The 20,543-nt window shown below is 48.0% G+C and overlaps 1 protein-coding gene across 1 annotated transcript in view; it reads left to right on the plus strand.

Moving 5' to 3' along the window:
• The window catches only part of MAP2K1 (mitogen-activated protein kinase kinase 1), an 81,470-nt gene that overhangs the window by 26,273 nt on the left and 34,654 nt on the right, over positions 1-20,543 (plus strand). Inside the window, exons 2-3 of the mRNA XM_021694088.1 lie at positions 12,836-13,046; positions 14,482-14,628. Coding sequence (XP_021549763.1) covers positions 12,836-13,046; positions 14,482-14,628 — 358 coding nt within the window. The remainder of the gene's footprint in view (positions 1-12,835; positions 13,047-14,481; positions 14,629-20,543) is intronic.

The raw sequence follows: 20,543 nt of genomic DNA on the forward strand, positions 1-20,543 counted from the left end.
TTTTTTTTTTTTTTTTTAAGATTTTATTTATTTATTTGACAGAGAGTGAGAGCAGGAACACAAGCAGGGGGAGTGGGAGAGGGAGAAGCAGGCTTTCCGCGGAGCATGGAGCCCGATGTGGGGCTCAATCCCAGGACCCTGAGATCATGAGTCAAAGGCAGACACTTAACCTACTGAGCCACCCAGGCGCCCCATCGTCTCTATATCTTTATCTCCCTGTCTCCCTCTCTCTCACTCTCTCTCTCTCTCATACACACACACACTGCCTGGTGAGAGCAGGGACCTAAGTCGTCGTCATCTGTACCTTCCTAGCCTCTAGCACAGATAGTGCCTGTCACACAGTGGGTGCTCCATGATAAATCTGCATTGCGTTTTCACGGCTGTGGGCGTAAATGGGTATAAGGCAGATGTCTCCTCAACCTCCCTATCCCCTGCCCTCCTCTAGATTGGAGCAGTCCTGCAAGCTTTACATTCTCACGGTCACTTTTGCTTCTCTAGGACCCGCGGTTCCCTTTCTGTGTTTTTTTCTCTTCTTTTTGCTCTGTGTTGAATCAGCTTGGAATTTGGCCCTTTCTTCCTGGTTTCCACCAAACAACAATAAGAATGAAATATACACAGAGCTATTTTCGGGCACAGCAGATTGGACTGAAGGTCTGGGGTAGGGAGGGTGTATTACATTATAGCAATAAAGATAGCTTAACTTCTAGTGGTGTTAACTATCTTTGGTCTTAAATGACCTTTGCCCCTTTGCCATGGTGCCTCCTTCCCTCTTGTGCCACTTTACAGCCACTCTCCAAACAGGCTTCTCCCATCTTATTCTGCAGCATAAATCATTTCTCCCTCTGCTCCACCCTCCATGCTGTTCAGGCCTACTTCTGCCTATCGCGTGGATCAGGCCCTTTTAAACTACGGGCAAGCCTTCGGGGCGCCTGGGTGGCTCAGTCGTTGGGCGTCTGCCTTCGGCTCAGGTCACATGATCCCAGGGTCCTGGGATCGAGCCCCGCGTCGTGCTCCCTGCTCGGCGGGAAGCCTGCTTCTCCCTCTCCCTCTCCCACTCCCCCTGCTTGTGTTCCTGCTCTCACTATCTCTCTCTGTCAAATAAATAAATAAAATCTTTAAAAAAAAAAAAATAAATAAACTATGGGCAAGCCTTCGGGGCGCCTGGGTGGCTCAGTCGGTTAAGCGTCTGCCTTCGGCTCAGGTCATGATCCCAGGGTCCTGGGATCGAGCCCCGCGTCGGGCTCCCTGCTCGGTGGGAAGCCTGCTTCTCCCTCTCCCTCTCCCACTCCCGCTGCTTGTGTTCCCTCTCTCGCTGTCTCTCTGTCAAATAAATAAATAAAATCTTAAAAAAAAAAAAAATAAATAAATAAACTATGGGCAAGCCTTCTAGTCCTCTGGTAGCCTCTGCTGTGAGGGGGTTTGTTGTTAACACAAACATTTACCTCCCCCGCTTCTTTCAGAAGACAGAAGCCAGCACAGTCAGTTTTCGTTTTAGTTAGGTTTTGTTCTCTGTGGTCTGCGATTTTACTTCTGCCAGGTAGGTTTTGACCCTACCAGGCCAACTGCTATTAATTCGAGGGCCTGACTAGTGGTTTTCTACAAAGCGAGCACTTGTATGGACTTCTGGTCGTGGTCCTGAGACTGGGTTCCGTGCGCATTGCCAGACAGTGAAGTAGGGAGTGGAATTTTTTTTCCCCAGAGATGATGTGTGCTCAGAGGTGAGGTTTGCTGACCCCTCTTGTGGGTACTTTGATTAAGGAGAAGAGCCAAGCTTTCATAAACATGTGTTCGCGTATTTAAGGAAGGAACAAGTCTGGAGAACTGATGATTTCTCCGTGGGGACTAGAATTGGAAACACGTTTTGAATCTGTGTTGCTTCTGACTGTATCTTCCTGCCTTAGCTGGGCTTCTGAGCATCGGCTCTTTCCCTTTTTGCCCTGGGGACCCGACTGTCCTCATGGTTCTGGGTTAGGAGGTCTAAGATGATGGTCACTTTGGGTCCTGTACCGTTGAAGAGCAACTTGCACTGCGGATGCACAGAGTGGCAGGGGCTATTACTACGTAGGCAGTCTCTTTCTTCCTTTCTCTTTTTTTAAGTAGGCTCCATGCCCAACATGGGGTTTGAACTCACAACCCCGAGATCAAGAGTCACACGCTCTACTGGCTGAGCCAGCCAGGCACCCCTACATAGGCAGTTTCTAAAAGGTCTTTATCTACGTCAGCTTCTTAAGAGCAGGGAATGGGTGGGGTCAGATACATCATTTTTCTAAGGCCACAATCAGCCAGCTTGTCCTTTCAGGAACACGCCCATTGTGTGGCCACCACCAGACCCAGGGCTTCCCTTTCTTCCTCGGATGATGACCACATATTTACTGGATATTCCACTTGGGTTGTCCATAGTGTTTTTCTCCCTTCCAGTACTGCCTGCCGCCTCCTCTCCACCCTGCCTCCCTCAGTGGTCCCCTGGCTGTCTTCTGGCCACCTGAATTTTTACTGCTTCTACCGGCGTGCTTCACCTGGGCAGTGTCCTTTCTCTTCCCTTCCCGTCCCACACAAAATGACTCAGCCTTGGATGTTCCTCGGAAAGGAATTCCTCTCTGGCTAGATTTAATTTGTTGCCTTTCCAGGAACCTTTTAGTAGAGTAGAGCACAGTTCTTTGCCTCAAAGGAATAAGTCGCTAACAGGTTAAAAATACCTGTGTGATCGCTGATCGGGTGGGGGATTTGTTTGAAGGACATGAGCTCTTTGGCTTATGGTGTGGAGAAAAGCTAGCTTTTGGAGTTCCAGCCCTACCTAGTCTTGCTTGCTCCTGGCCTCCATTTCCGTTTCTGTAAAATGGGAACAACGTACGTAATTTTTAATGTTGTGAGGATGAAGTGAGTTAATGGGAATAATAACATGGCTAGCATTTAAGAATCTCAGGTCTTCATCTAAATTTCATTCTTTATCAGACAATGTCCCCCATTTGTCCTTATCAAATAAAGGCTTTATTCCTTTTCATCTTCCATCTTCTGATCCTCCCCCTCCCCCATCTCCAAATTTCATCACTTGGTTTTTTTTTTTTTTTTGCTTCTCCGGAAGACTGATCCTTTAGAAATTAATTCATATGTGGCTAATATGAAACAAATTTTGTCCATTGGAGAAGAAACCATAGTGTCTCAGTTCTTTCAAGCAACAATATGACACCCCCTCTCCGACTCAGGATGTTGTTCAATATTTAAGAAGAGTCTGTGTGGGTGCGTGCGTGTGTTTTTCATCCTGACTCTCTGCAGAAACACACCATGGGAAGGCAGTTTGTATCATTTCAGAAGCCTGTTTGATTCCAGGGAGTATTTGTGGATTTTGTTTGCTTTTGTTTTGTTTTCTAAGGGTAGGAACATGTGATTATTTATCCTTTTTTTCCTTTTTTTAAGTAGGCTCCACGCCCAGTGTGTGGCTTGACCTCATGACCGTGAGATCAAGAGTTGCACACACTACCAACTGAGCCAGCCAGGCACCCCACCCCTGTTTATGTTTTTTTTTTAATTAAACCTGTTTTCTTGACTTTGAAAAACATTTGTTGATTGGCCTGGAAGCTACTTGATTGAAAATGAAATTAAAGAGAAACACTTGTCCTGACCCTCGTTTTCTTTTTTCTTTTTAAGTTACATTTCTCTAACACTCTCTGCTTATCACAGACTTATTCTCCATTTTCTACAGGGCAGACCACACTAGAATGCCCTTTTTCCTTTTTTGCTGTCTAAATTTTATTTATCATTATAGACCAATTCAGGGCTTCTGTTCCTATAAAACTTACACTGATTATGCCAACATTTCCTGAACTACAGAGCTGTCTGTGTCCCAGGCCTCTTGAGAAAATTAGGGGAACTGGGAAACAGTCTTTGCCCCACAATCTTTTTTGGGCGTGGTGGTGAAACCAATGAAAGGCAATAAGAGCAGTTTTTTTCTTTTTCTTTTTCTTTTTTTAAGTAGGCTCCATGCTGGGCTCGAACTCACAAGAGATCAAAGAGTTGGATGCTCAACCCACGGAGCCATTCCAGTGCCTTAAGGCAGGATTTAACTACATTGTACATTTTTGCCAGATTATTTATTATATGAAAACATGAAGATGCAGGAATTTCATCAGTAGAATGGGACTGACAGTGGTGATCACATCATGGTGTTGTTAGACTAAAGGGACTCATCTACCTTTCGCAGAATGCCTGTCACACAGTACTCAGTAAATCAGTAGGAAGGACTAGCAAATTAATGTTACCCTTACTAACCAATAATTACTAACCAATACTATTAAATACTTGTTTAGCACTTTAGATGATTTCAGCATTTTTTACATTCCACTCTTGAATCTCCACAACCTTTTTTAATTTTTGTTTCTGTTTTTTTTTTTGTTTAAAGATTTTATTTATTTATTTGACAGAGAGGGAACACAAGCAAGGGGAGCAGCAGAGGGAGAAGCAGGCCTCCCGCGGAGCAGGGAGCCCGATGTGGGGCTCGATCCCAGGACCCTGGGATCATGACCTGAGCTGAAGGCAGATGCTTAACGACTGAGCCACCCAGGCGCCACCTAATTTTTGTTTTTTTTTAAGTGCGCTCTACACCCATTGTGGGGCTTGAACTCATGACCCCAAGACAAGATCAGGAGTCGCATGCTCTACCGACTGAGCCAGCCGGGCACCCCATCCACAACAGCCTTTTATTTCTCATCACGTCATTGGCTTAAAGTGCCCTTAGCTGCCTGTGTTCCTCTCCCTGCTTCCCTAAGGGCCTTCTGGTGCTGAAATGTGTGCATTCTCAGAGAAGGCCTGTGAAGATAAAACAGTCCATATAGTCTCAGAGGAAAAGGCAGTGAGGATGGGAAAACGGTCAACGTGTGGACAAGAAGTAATGACCACGGGCCTCAAGCTGTACAGCATGGGAAGGCAGCCACTGTGTTTGTAGAGATGCATGGCCCTGGGACTTAGCTGCAAAGTTCTGTCCTTGGAAAACTGCAGGACGAATCTGGTTTTAGGATTAGAGACCTTTAGCATTGAAAAGGACTTTAAAGACCACCTAGTTTAATTCTGTTTTACCTGTGGGAACAGTCGAGGGGAAAGTAATGTGAATAGTTCACAGACTGAGTGCTTTCCAAGTTGAACCCAGGTCTTCTGACTTGCAAAGCCTTCACACTTCTTTTTTTTTTTAAGATTTTATTTATTTATTTGACAGAGAGAGACACAGCTAGAGAGGGAACACAAGCAGGGGGAGTGTGAGAGGGAGAAGCAGGCCCCCCGCCGAGCAGGGAGCCCGATGTGGGGCTCGATCCCAGCACCCTGGGACCATGACCTGAGCCGAAGGCAGACGCCCAACGACTGAGCCACCCAGGCGCCCCCACACTTACTTCTTAAGCAAAGAGTATATGGCAGCCACATGCATGTTTTTTGTTTTTTTTCCTTTCTAGTAGTTTTATGTCCCACTGTGAAAGACCAGCTCTGTGCTGACCCAGAAGCAGCTCATTTCCTACATATGTCATTGGCCCTGGAAGTGGATCTGGGGGCTGCTTCCAAGAACGACTGTGAGACTCTGCTCACCTCTACGTCTGTCAGCAAGCAGAGGAGAGTAGGCGGCCAAGATACGATTTACATTAGCAGCCAGCATCAAGGAAAAGGGAAAAAATACTTTTGCTAAATTCAGTGGAGCACATTATGAACCGGGCAAGGGAACGGCTGTACGGAAGCGTGTCTTCCCACAGCTGCTTACAAGACTAAGCCCAAAGCCGGGTTCAACACCAACACAAAGCAGAGGTCCATTGCTGGGGGCGGAGTAGGAAGCTTTCCCCTGCCCAAGAACTGCCACAGATGCAAGGTCGTTTTGGTTGCCATGGGGAGGAGGGGAAGTCCATGTTCACAGGGCCTGTTTAAGACTGAGGCTGGCCCAGGACAGGAGAGAACTTCCCTATCACCATTGGCACAATGGCTGGCTTCCCATGCTGTATAGTTTGAGTCCCGTGGTCATCACTTCTTGTCCACATGTACACCCCACTGCCTGTTTTCTCATCCTCACTGCCTTTTCCTTTGAGACTGTTTGGACTGTTTTATCTTCACAGGCCTTCTCTGGGAATGCATGCATTTCGGCACCGGAAGGCTCTTTGGGAAGCAGGGAGAGGAACACAGGCAGCTAAGGGCACTTTAAGCCAATGACTTGATGAGAGATACAAGGTGGTCACAGAGATGATATGAGGGTGTTATGTAAAAGTAATTGCCCTCAACCCCTGGAGGAGGGGCAAAGGCATGGAGAAGGATCCCACTCTGTGGCCAGGCATCATGGGACAGTTCAGAGCTGAGGGAGGAGTAGGAACACTGAGAAAAAAAAAAAATCTCTGCAGCTCAGGCTCCACTCTGAACACAAGATAAAACCCACTGCTGGAGAAATTGGCAGCCTGTGGTGCACGGAAATTACCAGTGTTCACCAGAAAACCCAAACCTAGCTCAACTCCCAACGAATACACGCTAACAGCATGACCGAAGAATGTGCCCATTTCTAAGCATAAAGATGATGTACCTCAGTCCTTATTCTATTACGGTGTGCACCACTCAGTGCAATATTAAAAGACACAAAAATCAAGAGAGAAAAAACAACCTGCAAGAGATAAGGCCGTCGATCTAGAACTAGACTCGGAGATGACCCAGCTGTTGGAATTAATGGACAGGGGCTTTCAAATAACCTATGATTATGGACAACATGCATGAACAAATGAGGAATTTCAGAAGAGATGGAAACTAAAGATAAAGTGAAAATGCTAGAAAATTTTAAAAACATGACATCAAAGGTCAACGGGTCTGTCAGCAGACTGGAGGGAACTGAGGAAAGAATCAGTGACCCTGAAGATAGGTTAGTAGAAATTATCTTAATTGAAATAAAAAGTATCCAAACTGAGACACAAGGAGGAAAGGAGTAAAAAGAAATCAGATCACAGCATCCAAGATATATGTATATAGAGAGAGGAAGAAATAGACATTGAGAGAGAGGAAACACAGACAGACACTGACCTGACTGGAACTTTTTAAGGAATTGGCTTATGTAACTATGGAAGCCTGGGAAGTCCACAGTCTGCAGGGTAGCCTGGCAGGCTGGAGACTCATGGAAGACTTGAAGTCCAAAGGCAGCCTGCTGGCAGACTGCGAGGTCATTCTTTGTTCTATTAAGGCCTTAAACTAACTGGATGAGTCCCACTCACATTACGGAGAGTAATCTGCTTTACTCAGAGTTCACCAATTTAAATGTTATTCTTATTCCTCCCCCCTCCCCACAAACCCCACTTTTGTAGAAACATTCTGAATAAAGTTTGACCAAATATTTTAGCATTGTGGCCCTGCCAAGCTGATACATAAAATTAACCATCACATGTCCCCTTCTGGTTACTGCCCCCACCCAAAAGCGTGTTCACTTTTCTAATTTATAACTGCATAGATTAGTTTTGCCTTTTTTTAAATTTGACATAGATGCAGAAGAACACATACTTTGTTTTTCCATCTGGCTTCTTTCTTACGTAATCCTAGAATTTTATTGCCTAGTTAGTTAAGCAGCCCTTCCCAGAGTGGCCTGCCGGGTTGAGGGGTAAGGGTATAGAGCCCCTTCTCCACCATGCTGTTTGGGGCTGGCCTAAACTGTGCTCCCTAACACTGATGGGCTAGCCTAGGGTGGAGTCTGGAATCGGTTAGCTGTGCCTTTGGTCCTCTCTGCCTTCTCCCTTCAGGCCCATTCTTCTTTCCTTACACTCTTTGTTGTTTTATTTTTTAAAGATTTTATTTACTTATTAGAGAGAGAGAGAACATGAGCAGGGGAGGGCAGAGGGAGAGGGAGAAGCAGACTCCCCGCCGAGCAGGGAGCCCGATGTGGGGCTTGATCCCAGGACGCTGGGATCATGACCTGAGCAGAAGGCAGACGCTTAACCCACTGAGCCACCCAGGCGCCCTCTTTTCTTATACTCTTTGTAACTCCCACATCCCCCCTGCCCATGGTTTGACTCTGTAGAGAACCCTAAAGGCAGTTCTTTTCTTTTTTCCCCCTTCACATTTCCCTTCTCTTGAAAATCTTCAGCTTTTCAACCAGAACGCACACTCAGTCTTATTCTCTACCTCCTCAGCTGGTTGTCGCATTGACACAAGCTTGGATCTCAGAGACACCTAGACAGCTGTCCCCTCCCTTCTCTCCTCCTCCTCCTGTACTTTTTTTTTAACTGGGTGTGGAAACTGAGTACCAGAAAGAGTGGTAGCTTGCCCAAGATCTCACAGATGAGGGTGACAGAGCGTGAGGAAGGAGGGGTTGCAGTCAGTCTCTTGATGCTGTTTGCCCTTGGCTTGGGTCTTCTGCCTGTTCTCTTCCTTCCCAGCCCCAGTAGCATTCTTACCTTCCAAATGTCACGGGGGAGAGAGAACTTCCCAACTCCCTGAGCTCTCCGAGGACACCCGCCTGCCTGCACTGGGATCTTTTCTCTGCTCCAGCACGGTGATTGTCATCCTCTGCTCTTCCCTCTGTGCTTCTTCCTGGCAGGGCCTGCCACCCGGGCTAGAGCAAGGCTCAGGCCGGTGACAGACCGCTGGCTGGTGTTTGCATGCTGCTGTGGCTCATTTCTGTTTGGTGTGTGGCAGTTGGAAGCCCCCTTTCCTTTGTCTAGATGTCACCTCCCTCCCCCTTAAATCATTCCTTTAGGTCAGCTTCCCATTTCAGTGACCATCAGGGTTGGAGATGGCAGTGTGGGGCCTTGAGGAGCTCTGTTCTAGGAGTTGGGAGAGCTGGCCCGCCAGTAAGCTGTGTGCCTTTGTCCTCTGTGGACCTCCGTTTCCTCACCTGTAAAATGGGTCTTGCAGGTCCCTCCCTGTACCACGTTTTACACTGCTCCCTGATTTAAGACCCCGAGCCACAAATGCAAGATTCCAGTTGTGGCCGTGTATTAGGCTTAGCGGATGGGTGGGATGAGGGAGAGGGAGGGAGATGTTCTTGCCCATAGGATCATCCTTTCTCCACCCACTTCATTGTGCCACCCTCGTGTTTTCAGAACACAAATGACAACCCTTGTTTTTCTCCACTTTCCTTGCTCTTCTCTGCATTCCCATTTCAAACCTATAATCTTCTTGTATCTTGATGAACTTGTGTTTACTGTAAGACAGCCAGGGTGCAGAATTCATATTGCCATGAGTTATATTCTCTCTGCTGTGGTGCATGGGGTGATGGGAGACAGACATTCACAGCTGGTCCCCGGAGAGGTGTGTGTGTGTGTGAGAGAGAGAGAGAGAGAGAGATTTATTGTTCTGGGCTCCAGAGTCCTTTCCCGATCCATAGTTCTGATTTTGCTGATGTCAGTTAAAGCCAAAGATTGTGCAGGAGACAGGTCCTGGTCCTCTGAGATTTGGAGGCTTGTGGTGTGGTTGAGGAGTGACAGGCCCCGCTCTTCCTATTTTCTTTGCTGGAAGCATTTCACCTTGGGGTCGGGTGGGGCAGGAATGAGCCTTGTTGAACATCATTGACCCCACATACAGGAGGAAGCAGTACTAAACACTGCTGCGTTATTGATTGATTTCTTCTTAATGAGTACTGAAAGCTGTTTAGATGCCAGGATGTTCCTTTTACCTTCAGATAAAATCCTTTGTCTTTCATTCTCTGCAACAGTTCTTAAGAAACTTTTCAAGGGTTTTAAGAGTTGTTACAGGAAAGGCAGTAACTTCTGGATCCCACTCTTGCTGCCTTGGCAGCTCCTACTCGTCCTTCAGCCTGCCCGCACCTGACCTGACACTAGTGTAGAAGCGTGTCAGAATTCCATTGTTCCTTCCCCTTGGTTTTCTCTTCTGGCCCTCCCCTGGTGAAGGAAGCAAGCATGGCGTCGTGCCTCCATTTGACAGAAGAGAAAAACGGAGATGTGCCACAGTTCAGTGAGCAGTCTGTGGTCGCACAGCTAGCTGTTGACTACTTTGGGGTGAAAATCCGGGGTTCCTGATTACTACTGACTTGTCAGCTTGGCAGCACTGCCCCACCCCCAGTCATCAGGAGAGTCAGGGCACCACAGCGTAGAGTCTGTGCTGTGTTCCTCTGTGGCTTAGCCTTCTGGAAGGACAGATCAGGAGCCAGCTCCTTAGCTGGTGGGGGTGGGCGGTTAGACGGTCAATCATAGGTGGTCGAGGAGGGAGGAAGCCCATACTGAGTTTTTCTTCCTGAAGGTGGGAGAATTACTTATTTCTACAGAGAGCTGGGAAAATGAGCAGAGTCAGCATTTCTTCTTTTTCTTTGCCAGCTGGATGGGGTTTCTTGTGGCCAGTGTTACTTGCAAGGCAACGTTGAGCTTGAGATGGAGGGCGGGCTGGATTGCATCTGGCGCAAAGGGCTCTTTGTGGAGGTACCCCATCTTCATGTACAATTGAGCCCTGCTATGGCAAATGCCCTGCACTAAGATCTTACCCGTGTCTGCACGTTGCCTCCCTTGAAAGTATTGAACTTTTTGAAGAGGTAGTATAGCATTATGGTTAAAAATAGAGATTCTCTCTGCCCAGGTTTCCATCCTTGCTGTGTTGCTTACTAGCTGTGTGACCTTGGAGAAGTCACTTCACCCATCTGTGCTTGAGTTTGCTATCTGATGTGGATTAAATGCATTAGCAAGTGTAAAACAGTACATGGTGCCGTGAGGAGAATGACTTCCTTCCATTCAGTCCTGCCCCCTCCCTCCTACCTGCTCAGCATGAGTGCGTGTTTGACGGAAGCCCTTGGAGTGGACTGCTGAGCCCTACAGGCAGCTGGAACCTCATCGAAATTTTAGCTATGGGGTCTGTCTGCGTTTGACAGGTCTCTCCAAACGTTGTCATTGATGGTTCCTGAGAGTCAGGAAACCTGAAGGTGGTCATTGATGGGTTCCTGAGAGTCAGGAAACCTGAAGGTGGCTGTGCCCTCCCAGCCATGCTTGTTCTGGGCCCCTACACCTGAGAGACCAGGGCAGCTGTGAGACTTAGTTGAGCCTTTCAGCAGAATGAGAATATTACCAGGCGTCTTAGTCTGTTCAGGCTGCATAACAAAATGTCATAGACTGGTTGGCTTAAACAACAGAAAGGTATTTTCTCATGGTCCTGGAGGCTTGAAGCCCAAGATGAGGGTCCCGGCATGGTTGGGTTCTGGTGAGGCCTCTCTTCCTGGCCTGCAGACAGCTAGCTGCCTTCTCTTGGTGTCCTCACACCACCTTCTTTGGCGTGTGCCCAGAGGCAGGAAGGCTATCTCTCTTCTTATGGCCACCAGTCCTATCTGATTAGGACTCTACCCATATGACCTTATTTAACCTTAAGCTCTTGAAAGTCCTGTCTCTAAACATACATACATTTGGGGTTAGGCCTTCAACATATGAATTTGAGGGAGACACAACTCAGTCCATACCACCAGCCTTCCTTCCCCGAGAGCTACCCAGTGAGGAGACTTGGTGAAAACAGCCTGGTGTCCTCTGTGGCCCTTATACTGTTATTTGTAAGGTATGTTGGAGCTTCCCATAGACCGGGGAGGCGGGAGGTCTGGATCTCCCTGCCTTCTTGAGAGTTGGAATAGAGGGTGAATGAAAAGTGGAAGATTATACTTACTTTTACACGTCAAGCTCAGAAATGGCGTGTATGTTAGGGGGTGGGCACCAGCCTTCTGATGTGTAATGATGCTCTGTCCTGCCGCCCGAGTTGTTTGTTTAAACTAGGACTAAAATCACATGAAACGCAGTGGAAGCTCTCCTTACCACCGTCGCCTTAACGAACTCCCAGGAATAATGAATGTTTTTCCGTCCTCTGTAAACTCAGTACTGCCCACAAGCATGCCGAATGCACAGCTCACAGGCTGCTCTCTGCCCTGCCCACTCGCCTCGGCACCCACTGGCTGAATTATGTGCTTACCAAGAGCCACTTTGTTCCCAGAGTCATTTGTATGGTTGTGGCTGCTATTGTAATTAAGTAAGCTACTTAAATATCAGATAAACTGGTGAAATATGCCTGCAAATGAAGTGGGGTCCCCCCCCTCTTTGAACGCTAATTAAAAGCCATGGAAAGACTCAGTAAGTCCAACTCACTAAAACATTACTATAAAATTAGGTGAGCATTAAGATTGGGGAAAATCCTAAAACTCTTACAATTCTATGTTGATATTCTGTATCTGCATTTTTACTCCACTTTAGAGAATCAGGCATTGGAAATGATAGTGTATCATGTTCTGGTTCATGTCACGAGGATGGTGTGGGGCTCTTACCAGTGGAATTTTACTCAAAGAGAGGGCCTTGCCCTACCTACGTTAGAAGATGGGTGAATAAATGCACGTTTATATATATTATGCAAAAATATTTTGATTAACCTGGTTCCTGACCTGATGACATTAGAGAGAAGAGTTTTTGCTCTTAGCATTTAGTTTAGAGCCTGTTAGAGCCTGTTTTGATGGTTTGGTTTGATTTCAGTTTAGTGGTTTTAGGAAATAGATTTTATTTTGTGTACGGTGTTAATTTAATAAATCCAATACTAGTGGGTCTTTTGGAACTGGGGTTTTAAAGCAAACGAAGGTGGCTCATTCTGGATTTTAGCAGATTCTTTGGTTCCTTCTGTAGACTTGCAGCATAGTGAGACCTAATTCCCTCATTTGACAAATGAGGAAACCGAGGTCTGGAGAGGAGAAGGATGTCAGCGGGGAGGGGGGTCGGGTGGCGTAGTGAAGGCGGCAGAGCGTGGAACCCTCCCCTGGAACCCCTGTGCTGGTTCTCTGGTCCGGCCCCGGAGCTGGAACTCTCCACCACACAGATGCTCCTCTGGGGGGACCCCTCTGATGCTGGTTGTGACTTGTGCTCTCCCTTTGGGACAGGACCAACCTGGAGGCCTTGCAGAAGAAGCTGGAGGAGTTGGAGCTTGATGAGCAGCAGCGGAAGCGCCTTGAGGCCTTTCTCACCCAGAAGCAGAAGGTCGGGGAATTGAAGGATGACGACTTCGAGAAGATCAGTGAGCTGGGCGCCGGCAACGGTGGTGTGGTGTTCAAGGTCTCGCACAAGCCCTCCGGCCTGGTCATGGCCAGAAAGGTGAGGCCACTCAAAAAAAAAAAGCCTGAATCAGGTTGGCCTTTGTTGGCCTTGGTGAATAGGTAATTGGATTATCTCTTGGAAGATCTGGGGCCTGTGGGAGGAAGACGGACTTTTCACTCAGTACCTTTTTGTGCGGTTTGAATTTTGAGCTCCTGTTACCTGTCAGATTATAGGATAAACACCCTGATGGTGTGTTAGTGTATTTATCCCCACCCCCAGACTGGAAAAGAAAGGCAAGTGACCTTCCTTAGCTTTCTGCGTGCTCTGGAAAGAATGCAAGGGTGCCTGTTTGCCATTATCCGGGGCAGGAGAAGCCGCTTTCATTTAGGCAGCCCCGGCGATGCACCAAACACTGGTTTCGAGTGGTTTGCCTGCGCTCCGGCCCTGCGGGCGCTTCGCCTGCATCCCCCTGCAATGTGGACATCTCTGCTCCCCGCCGTGGCCGGCGGTGTTGGAGCTGGACTTCCTGTCCACCCGGGGTCCTCCTCTTTCCGGACATGGCCCCTGCTGTGGCAAGGCTGGGCTCTTCCGTGCTTCCCGGCACACCGTCTTTAAGCCCGTCCGTATCCGTTTGCTCGACCACCCCTTCCCTCTTCTCAAACAGTGCCCACGGCGGTAAGCACTGCTCCCATGTCCTCTGGCACTCATTGTCTGTGACCCTGCTAGCAGCTTAGTCTTACTCAGTAGCTGTTTCTTTGTTCTTTTTTAAGATTTATTTATTTGAGAGAGAGAGAGAGAGAGAGCGAGCATGAAAGGGGGGAGGGTCAGAGGGAGAAGCAGACGCCCTGCCGAGCAGGGAGCCAGATGCGGGACTCGATCCAGGGACTCCAGAACATGACCTGAGCTGAAGGCAGTCGCCTAACCAACTGAGCCACCCAGGCGCCCTTAGTAGCTGTTTCATATGGCAGATGTGTCTGTCACCTGTCTTCCTGGGTGAAACCAGCGACAGCGTGAGGGGCACATAAGGTGGCACCTGAGGCCCCGGCTGAATCTCCACCACCTTAGGCTCCAGAGGTCAAGGGGCAGTCTCCTGGGCAGCTCAGGTCCACATAACCAGTTCCTCATACCCTTCCACCCCCACAGCCCTCGGGTGGCAGCCAGGTCTTCAAGGCTGCTTTTCCCTCCTCTCTCAGCTTCACAAATCCTTTGGGAGGAAACCCTCCATTCAGCTTTGTTCTTGGGAGAGGTGAGCCCCCGTTCCTCACTCTGTGCTCTAGGAGCAGAGGCACAGCCGCCCTCCCCTGGTTACAGCTCCCCCAGTACCAACACCTGCCTTGATAGGTTGGCACCGAGTGCTTTGGTCGGGCAGAAACTTGCCTGTGTTCTCTCTTCCTACCGTTAAGAGCTTAAGCATTGAAGAGCGCTTCCATCCGTCCCTCCATGCATCCATATATTTTTAAAGCCTCTCTTCCCCCCACCTTTCTTTCCCCAGCTAATTCACCTGGAGATCAAACCTGCAATCCGGAACCAGATCATACGGGAGCTACAGGTTCTACATGAGTGCAACTCCCCCTACATCGTGGGCTTCTATGGTGCGTTCTACAGCGATGGCGAGATCAGTATCTGCATGGAGCACATGGTATGTGGCAGCCTGTCAGCCTCTGGGGCAATGGCCTCGGAGTTGGAGGGCTCTGGGCTCATCTTGGCTTTGGGAGGCACCCAGCTGCCTCCCTGTTCCTCCCTGGATCCACATCCCTGTCTTGGGCATGTGGGAAGCCTGACTGTACAACCTGGAGTAACCGAAAGACCACAGGCCTCTTTCCTAGGTCCCCTCCTCTCTTCAAAGAGAGGTGGCAGCAACCGGGTATCCCTGGTAGGTAGGCCTAGAGCACATCTCCCAATTTTCTTGTCCCCAAGGTTTAGATATGGGTGAAATCTGGTTAGTATAGTTTAAATCCATTTATGATGTGCAGTGTTGTGTGCTAGGTACCCGGTTCTGGGGTTATGAGATGAGACACCCCTGTCTTCAGAGTCTGATCTGCTTGAAGGACAGTCTGGAAGGGTTCTTTGGGCGTACAGAGAAGTAATGCCACCTGATGCACATCAGAGAGGGCAAGTAAGGGGGCACTTATGGGCTGACTGTGTGGATGTGAGCTGCCACTCTTTGTACCATTAGCTGCCTGGAGTCCCTTCCTCCTCTTGCCAGTGCCTAACTGTAACAGTAACGGCATCCACAACGATAATAATGCTAGCAATACTAATATGGACTAATGTGTTGGGTGTATATCATATCACGTACTATCCATCGCAGATTAATATTTTATTGCATTTTCTCAACACCTCATTCGATGGGTAGATCATCTGCATTTTACATATGAGGAGACTGAGGCTCAGAGAAATGAATGACTTGCCCAAGGTCATGCAGCTAGTTAGCAGAATCAGTAGAATTTAAACCGAGGCTGTTGGACCCCAGTGCCTGTACTTTGTTGAATCTATTGGGTAGTGACTGGGGCTCTGTTTCCATCCTTGATGCCAGAATTTCAGAGAGAGAGGCTGGCTTCGTGATCGCTATTATTTCCTGTCCCCATGAGGCAGCAGGGGACTTTGGAATCCGATAAGTTTATTTATATCTCCCTTCCCCACAAAAATCCAAGTAGACACTGTCTTGTTTGCCACTGTGTCTCCAAAGCCCAGAATAGCCCTGGCACACAGCAGGTGCTCAATAATGATTTGTTTATGGACTGTCACCTTCTCGTCAGGACCTGGGTCAAGTTTCTTTCTGATTCTGTTTCCTTGTTTTGTAAAACGGCCATTACTCTGCCTACCTCCTTGTAGATTAGTGAAAATAACGGAGTCTTGGCGCACTGACTCCAGCCTGTCTTCCGCGAACAGTAGCGCTTGCTTCATTCTCGATGGAGCCGACGGCTCGGAGACAAGAGCTGATGTGACTGAGTCTGTGCACTTCTGACTGCCGTGCTTTCAGTCCTCGGGCCGGCAGAGTGTCCCTCAGCAGCTCCACTTCCTTCCTGACCCTGGATCTGCCCTGACCTCTGGAAATGAGCCCCGGTGCCTGGTCATAATGAACTCCAGGAGCACCCTCCCCGGGAGGTTTGTCCCTTGCCGGTGCCCCATTATTTTGAACTTCTCTTCATGGTAATGATCAGGAAGTGCCGTGCACACTCTCGTAGGCATCTGCTGACTGGTGTGGTGCCATATGGAACGTAGAACCTGGAATGTCTTCTGCGCGCCTGAAAGTTACTGAGAAAGCTCTTGTTCTTCTTGCTTGAACAGGAGTGAAGCAGCCTCTGGGCGGCCTGTGAACATTTCTGGTTTGGTCCTCCCTCAGCCTTGGGGTGCTGATATTTTCTCCTTGGGTCTTAGCCTCCCTTTGGTGTGGTGCGGCACAGGGGGAGCGGGCTATTCCTTACGCTTTGGGTTTCTTGGGCTCCTGGTGCTGTTGATGGTTGGTTTTCTAGCTCTAGCTCAGAGTTTTGGCATGAAGATGTGTAACTGGCAGTAGAGGTCCTTGAAAACTAGAAGGGGAAGAGGCTGGAGGTAATGGTGAGAAACCGGTGATGGGAAAGGCCAGAGGAGCCTTTTTCCTCCCAGGTGTTGCCACAATAATGGAAGGCGGGTGGCGGCATGGCTAGACATAATAGTAACTAGCTTTCCCATTTTGCACCACTTGGTGAGTCCTTTCCATGTTATGTAAGTTATTAATCACATCAGCCCTCTGCTGTGAGACACAGTGTGGACCACCCTCCCCAAGGTGGAACAAGGCCTCGAGAGGCTTAGTAATTAGTCTGAGTTCTATAGCCAGTAAATGTCAGAGAGCTTAATTCTAACTAGTGTCTCTAACCAGGTCTGCTTTGTTTAAATTTCACGCTCTCAGGATTTTCTCATCGTGCCGAGAAATGTTTGGACCAGCTCTTCTCTGGGGGCTCTTCTGTTTTTGGCACTTGCAGCCAGTCAGGGTTTACACTAGTTAGCATGGGTCCGGCTTCACAAACACTTACTTGTATGGAGTGCCTGTAATGTGAAGGGTGCCACAGGAGCTGCTAGGGGGATGGAGACCCTGTGAGCGCCCTCTCTGCTCCCCAGAGCTGGTCACAGGCTGGATGGCTGTGCTCTAGGGCCTTCTTAGGTGAGGGCTTCTGAGCACTGGCTCTGTGTCATCTCATGCCTGCTGTCTTCTGACCCATCAGGTAATTTCCTGAATTATCTCCACGTTCTGTGTCACGCGGTGTTCCCCCTTTGTTAGAGGAACCAGGATGCTGTGTGTAGGGTGAGCATGGTTGAACTCCAGGCTGCTTGCTTCAGAGGTGAGGAATAGGCCCCAAACATTGATAGCCAGTGGCCTTTTTGTTCATTCAGAACTTGCTGGAACCTGTTCTATTAGCCTTATGTCATGCCTTGCCATTTGGAGTTCAGTCTTTTTATTTGTCTTAAATGCACCTGTAGTGAGGCTTCCTCATTCTGGAATCCTTTATTCACTTTGGATTCATAGATATTGATCACAACCTTTGTGCCTCTTGCTCTGTCCTTCCCACCCAACCTTTCCCTCCAGGAGGACAAGAGGACTCAGGACATGACAAGGGTTGGTTTCCCATTCTCTCAGCCCATTTCCAGTATCTGCAGGTCAGTTTTCCTCTCATGGATTTGGCTCTGCGGGCAGGGCATGGTCCTCCCACATAAGCAGAAGATATCTCTGGAGTTACCCTGGGGAGCCTGAGCCTCGAAAATTGGCTTTCAGAAGCTGGGAGGGTCAAAATCTTTTGAGGGTCAAGCACAGTGTCTGGCACCTGTTGGGTGAAATGTGTTGAGGGACTGAATGAAGGAGGCCCAGATGGGGAGGGCATGGTCAGGCCTGCGGTGCAGTGGGAGAGAGTGAGGCCTAGGGTTTTCTGTTCCCAGGCGTCCACAAGCCCCGAGAGCGCTGGAACAGTCTGTTGATACTAGTGGAGAGGCTCAGAGCTACCAGAGACAGGACCATGTAGTGAAGCTGTTGTGGCCTCAAGTCCAAGCAGCCACGCTCCAGAGTAGCTTTCTGCTCTAGCCCTGGACCCTCTTACCCCTTCTTCGTCCCTGAGCAGGCCTTCCCGCAGGAGAGCTCCTGTCCTGGCCTCCTCTGACAGGAAAGCTCTCTGACTGCTAGCAGCCACTTCTCTTTGGGGATTTCTATTTTGTCTCAGCTTCCACATTTCAAAGGTGTAGTCGTGTAGAGCTCTGTTCATCAGCCACATCTCAACTTCAGAGGTTTTTGGCTTCTGTCTATGTCACTGTCTCTGTGTGTTCTTTGTCACTAACATTTTCCCCCAACACTTTATTAAGACAATTTCAAACACAGCAAGGTGTAATATACCCTGTAAACCCACCACCCAGTTACTGCTTTGCCATATTTGCTTTACCACATATTGCCCATCTATCCCTTCCTTGCTCACATCATTTCTTAGATGCATTTTAAAACGGATTTGTGTCACTGGCATCCATTGGGCCCCATCTTCTAAAGCACTCAGCCAAGGGCTGACCTTTGCTAGAAAGAAGCTGCGCTTGCACTGCCCAGTCTGGATTTTTTGAGACCTGAGGGGTAAACAGATACCCCCTGATCAGGATAGGAATGCTCCTGCCTTGGGGGCAATAGATTCCTGCTCAGGTGGTAGCTGAGCAACCAGGGAACTGAGGATTCAGGATGGATGGTTCTCATGCAGGAGTAAAAGCTTTTGAGCTCTCTCTCTCTTTTTTTTTTTTTCCATAAAGCATTTGTCTCTTCTATAGAAAACCTTCACAAAAGCACCATTGATTTACTTAATAATTGGCTTCTAAAAATAAGCATAATTTCAGCAGCTTTAGTCAAGGAAGGCAAGTCCTTGGCAACAGTGAAGTGAAATTAAAAGGTTGTAAGGTGTTGTAGGCAGCTCTGGGTAATTCTGACTGTGGTTCATGCTTCGTAAATCTTGCTAATAATCCCATTGTTCACACTGTAACTCTGCTTATAGCTGGGAAGGAGGTGAGAGGAAAGAGAGCCAAGGTTTCTTTTTTTTTTTTTTTTAATTTTATTTATTTATTTGACAGAGAGAGACATGGTAAGAGGGAACATAAGCAGGGGGAGTGGGAAAGGGAGAAGCAGACTTCCCGCTAAGCAGGGAGCCCGATTCGGGGCTCGATCCCAGGACCCTGGGACCATGACCTGAGCCGAAGGCAGACGCTTAGCGACTGAGCCACCCACGCGCCTCTCTTCCTTTTTATTTATTTATTTATTTTTAAAGATTTTATTTATCTGACAGAGAAACAGCAAGAGCAGGAACACAAGCAGGGGGAGTGGGAGAGGGCGAAGCAGGCTTCCTGCTGAGCAGGGAGCCCGATGAGGGACTCTATCCCAGGACCCTGGGATCATGACCTGAGCCGAAGGTAGACGCTTAACGACTGAGCCACCCAGGCGCCCCTCTCTTCCTTTTTAATAGGAATATTTACCCCCAACCTCCAGGGAAAGTGGGAGCCAGGCTGCCCTCTGTCCTAGGCTGTGGAACCTGAGAACCAAAGTTAGCATTTCTGCCTCATTTGAGTCAGATTTTGACAGTTGCTTTGTTACCTAGTTTTAACTGCATAGTCCTCCCTGATAATTAGGCAAAGCTGATCAAACAAAGGATCTGAAACCATATCCAACTGGAAGCAAAAGAGAAATGGCTTGGAAACTTTCTGCACTGGAGTCCCTCTTCTCATTGGTAAAGGAAATTGAGAGGTGCTATCATGTTTCTAGAAGCCTGCTGACTTGGGTGTGGTTACCTGGGCTCTGATGTCCTGATTTGGCCATCAGGGGCTTGCGGCTTTGTGAAGGCGGCCAGGCTCACAGGTGACTCAAAACTCAGCCTGGATCACAGCTTGGGTAGGGCTCTTCCAAGGACTCTTGGAAAATAAATGGGTTTACAGGGGAGTTTTGTTTGGTTCTAGATTAATGATTCCACTCTCATGTCTGTGTGGGAATTCTGGCACATAGGCAATTTTAGGTTGAATTTCAGGATCTTCCATCGTGCTCTTTGGTTGACTGACCCACCCCCCATTAATTCTGATTAGAAGACAAACATGTTCAGGGGTACTAGTGTGCATTTGAGAATTCACACTTGTACTGCTTTCTTTTCCCTCAGCATCTGTGATCCAGAGGTGACTGTGACAGAGAGTGATTGGTCCAAATGTTCCTTTCCATAAGCATAGGATTTTTAAGTGGATAATCTATTTTTAACATTGTTTTAGGAGACATTTCCTGAGGGGTCTGTATCCCTGAATGAATCTTACTTATTTTCTCACCTCCTCTAGAAAGAAAGCAGTGTTGTATCTATCTTAGACTGCTGTTGCACAAACTGGACATTTAGTAAATACTGTTAATTGATTTGCAGATTTAATTCTCCACTTTCATAAAGGAGTTCAATAATTTAAAAAGGTAAAACATTTATTCATTGTGGAAAATTTATAAACAATAGGAAAGCACAAAGAAGAAACTATCTTGCAACAAAAATCCCTCATCGTCTTACTACCTAGACTGGAAATAACCATTGGTAA

Source organism: Neomonachus schauinslandi, chromosome 9, assembly GCF_002201575.2.
Source record: "Neomonachus schauinslandi chromosome 9, ASM220157v2, whole genome shotgun sequence".
In the NCBI taxonomy this organism is placed as follows: domain Eukaryota; kingdom Metazoa; phylum Chordata; class Mammalia; order Carnivora; family Phocidae; genus Neomonachus; species Neomonachus schauinslandi.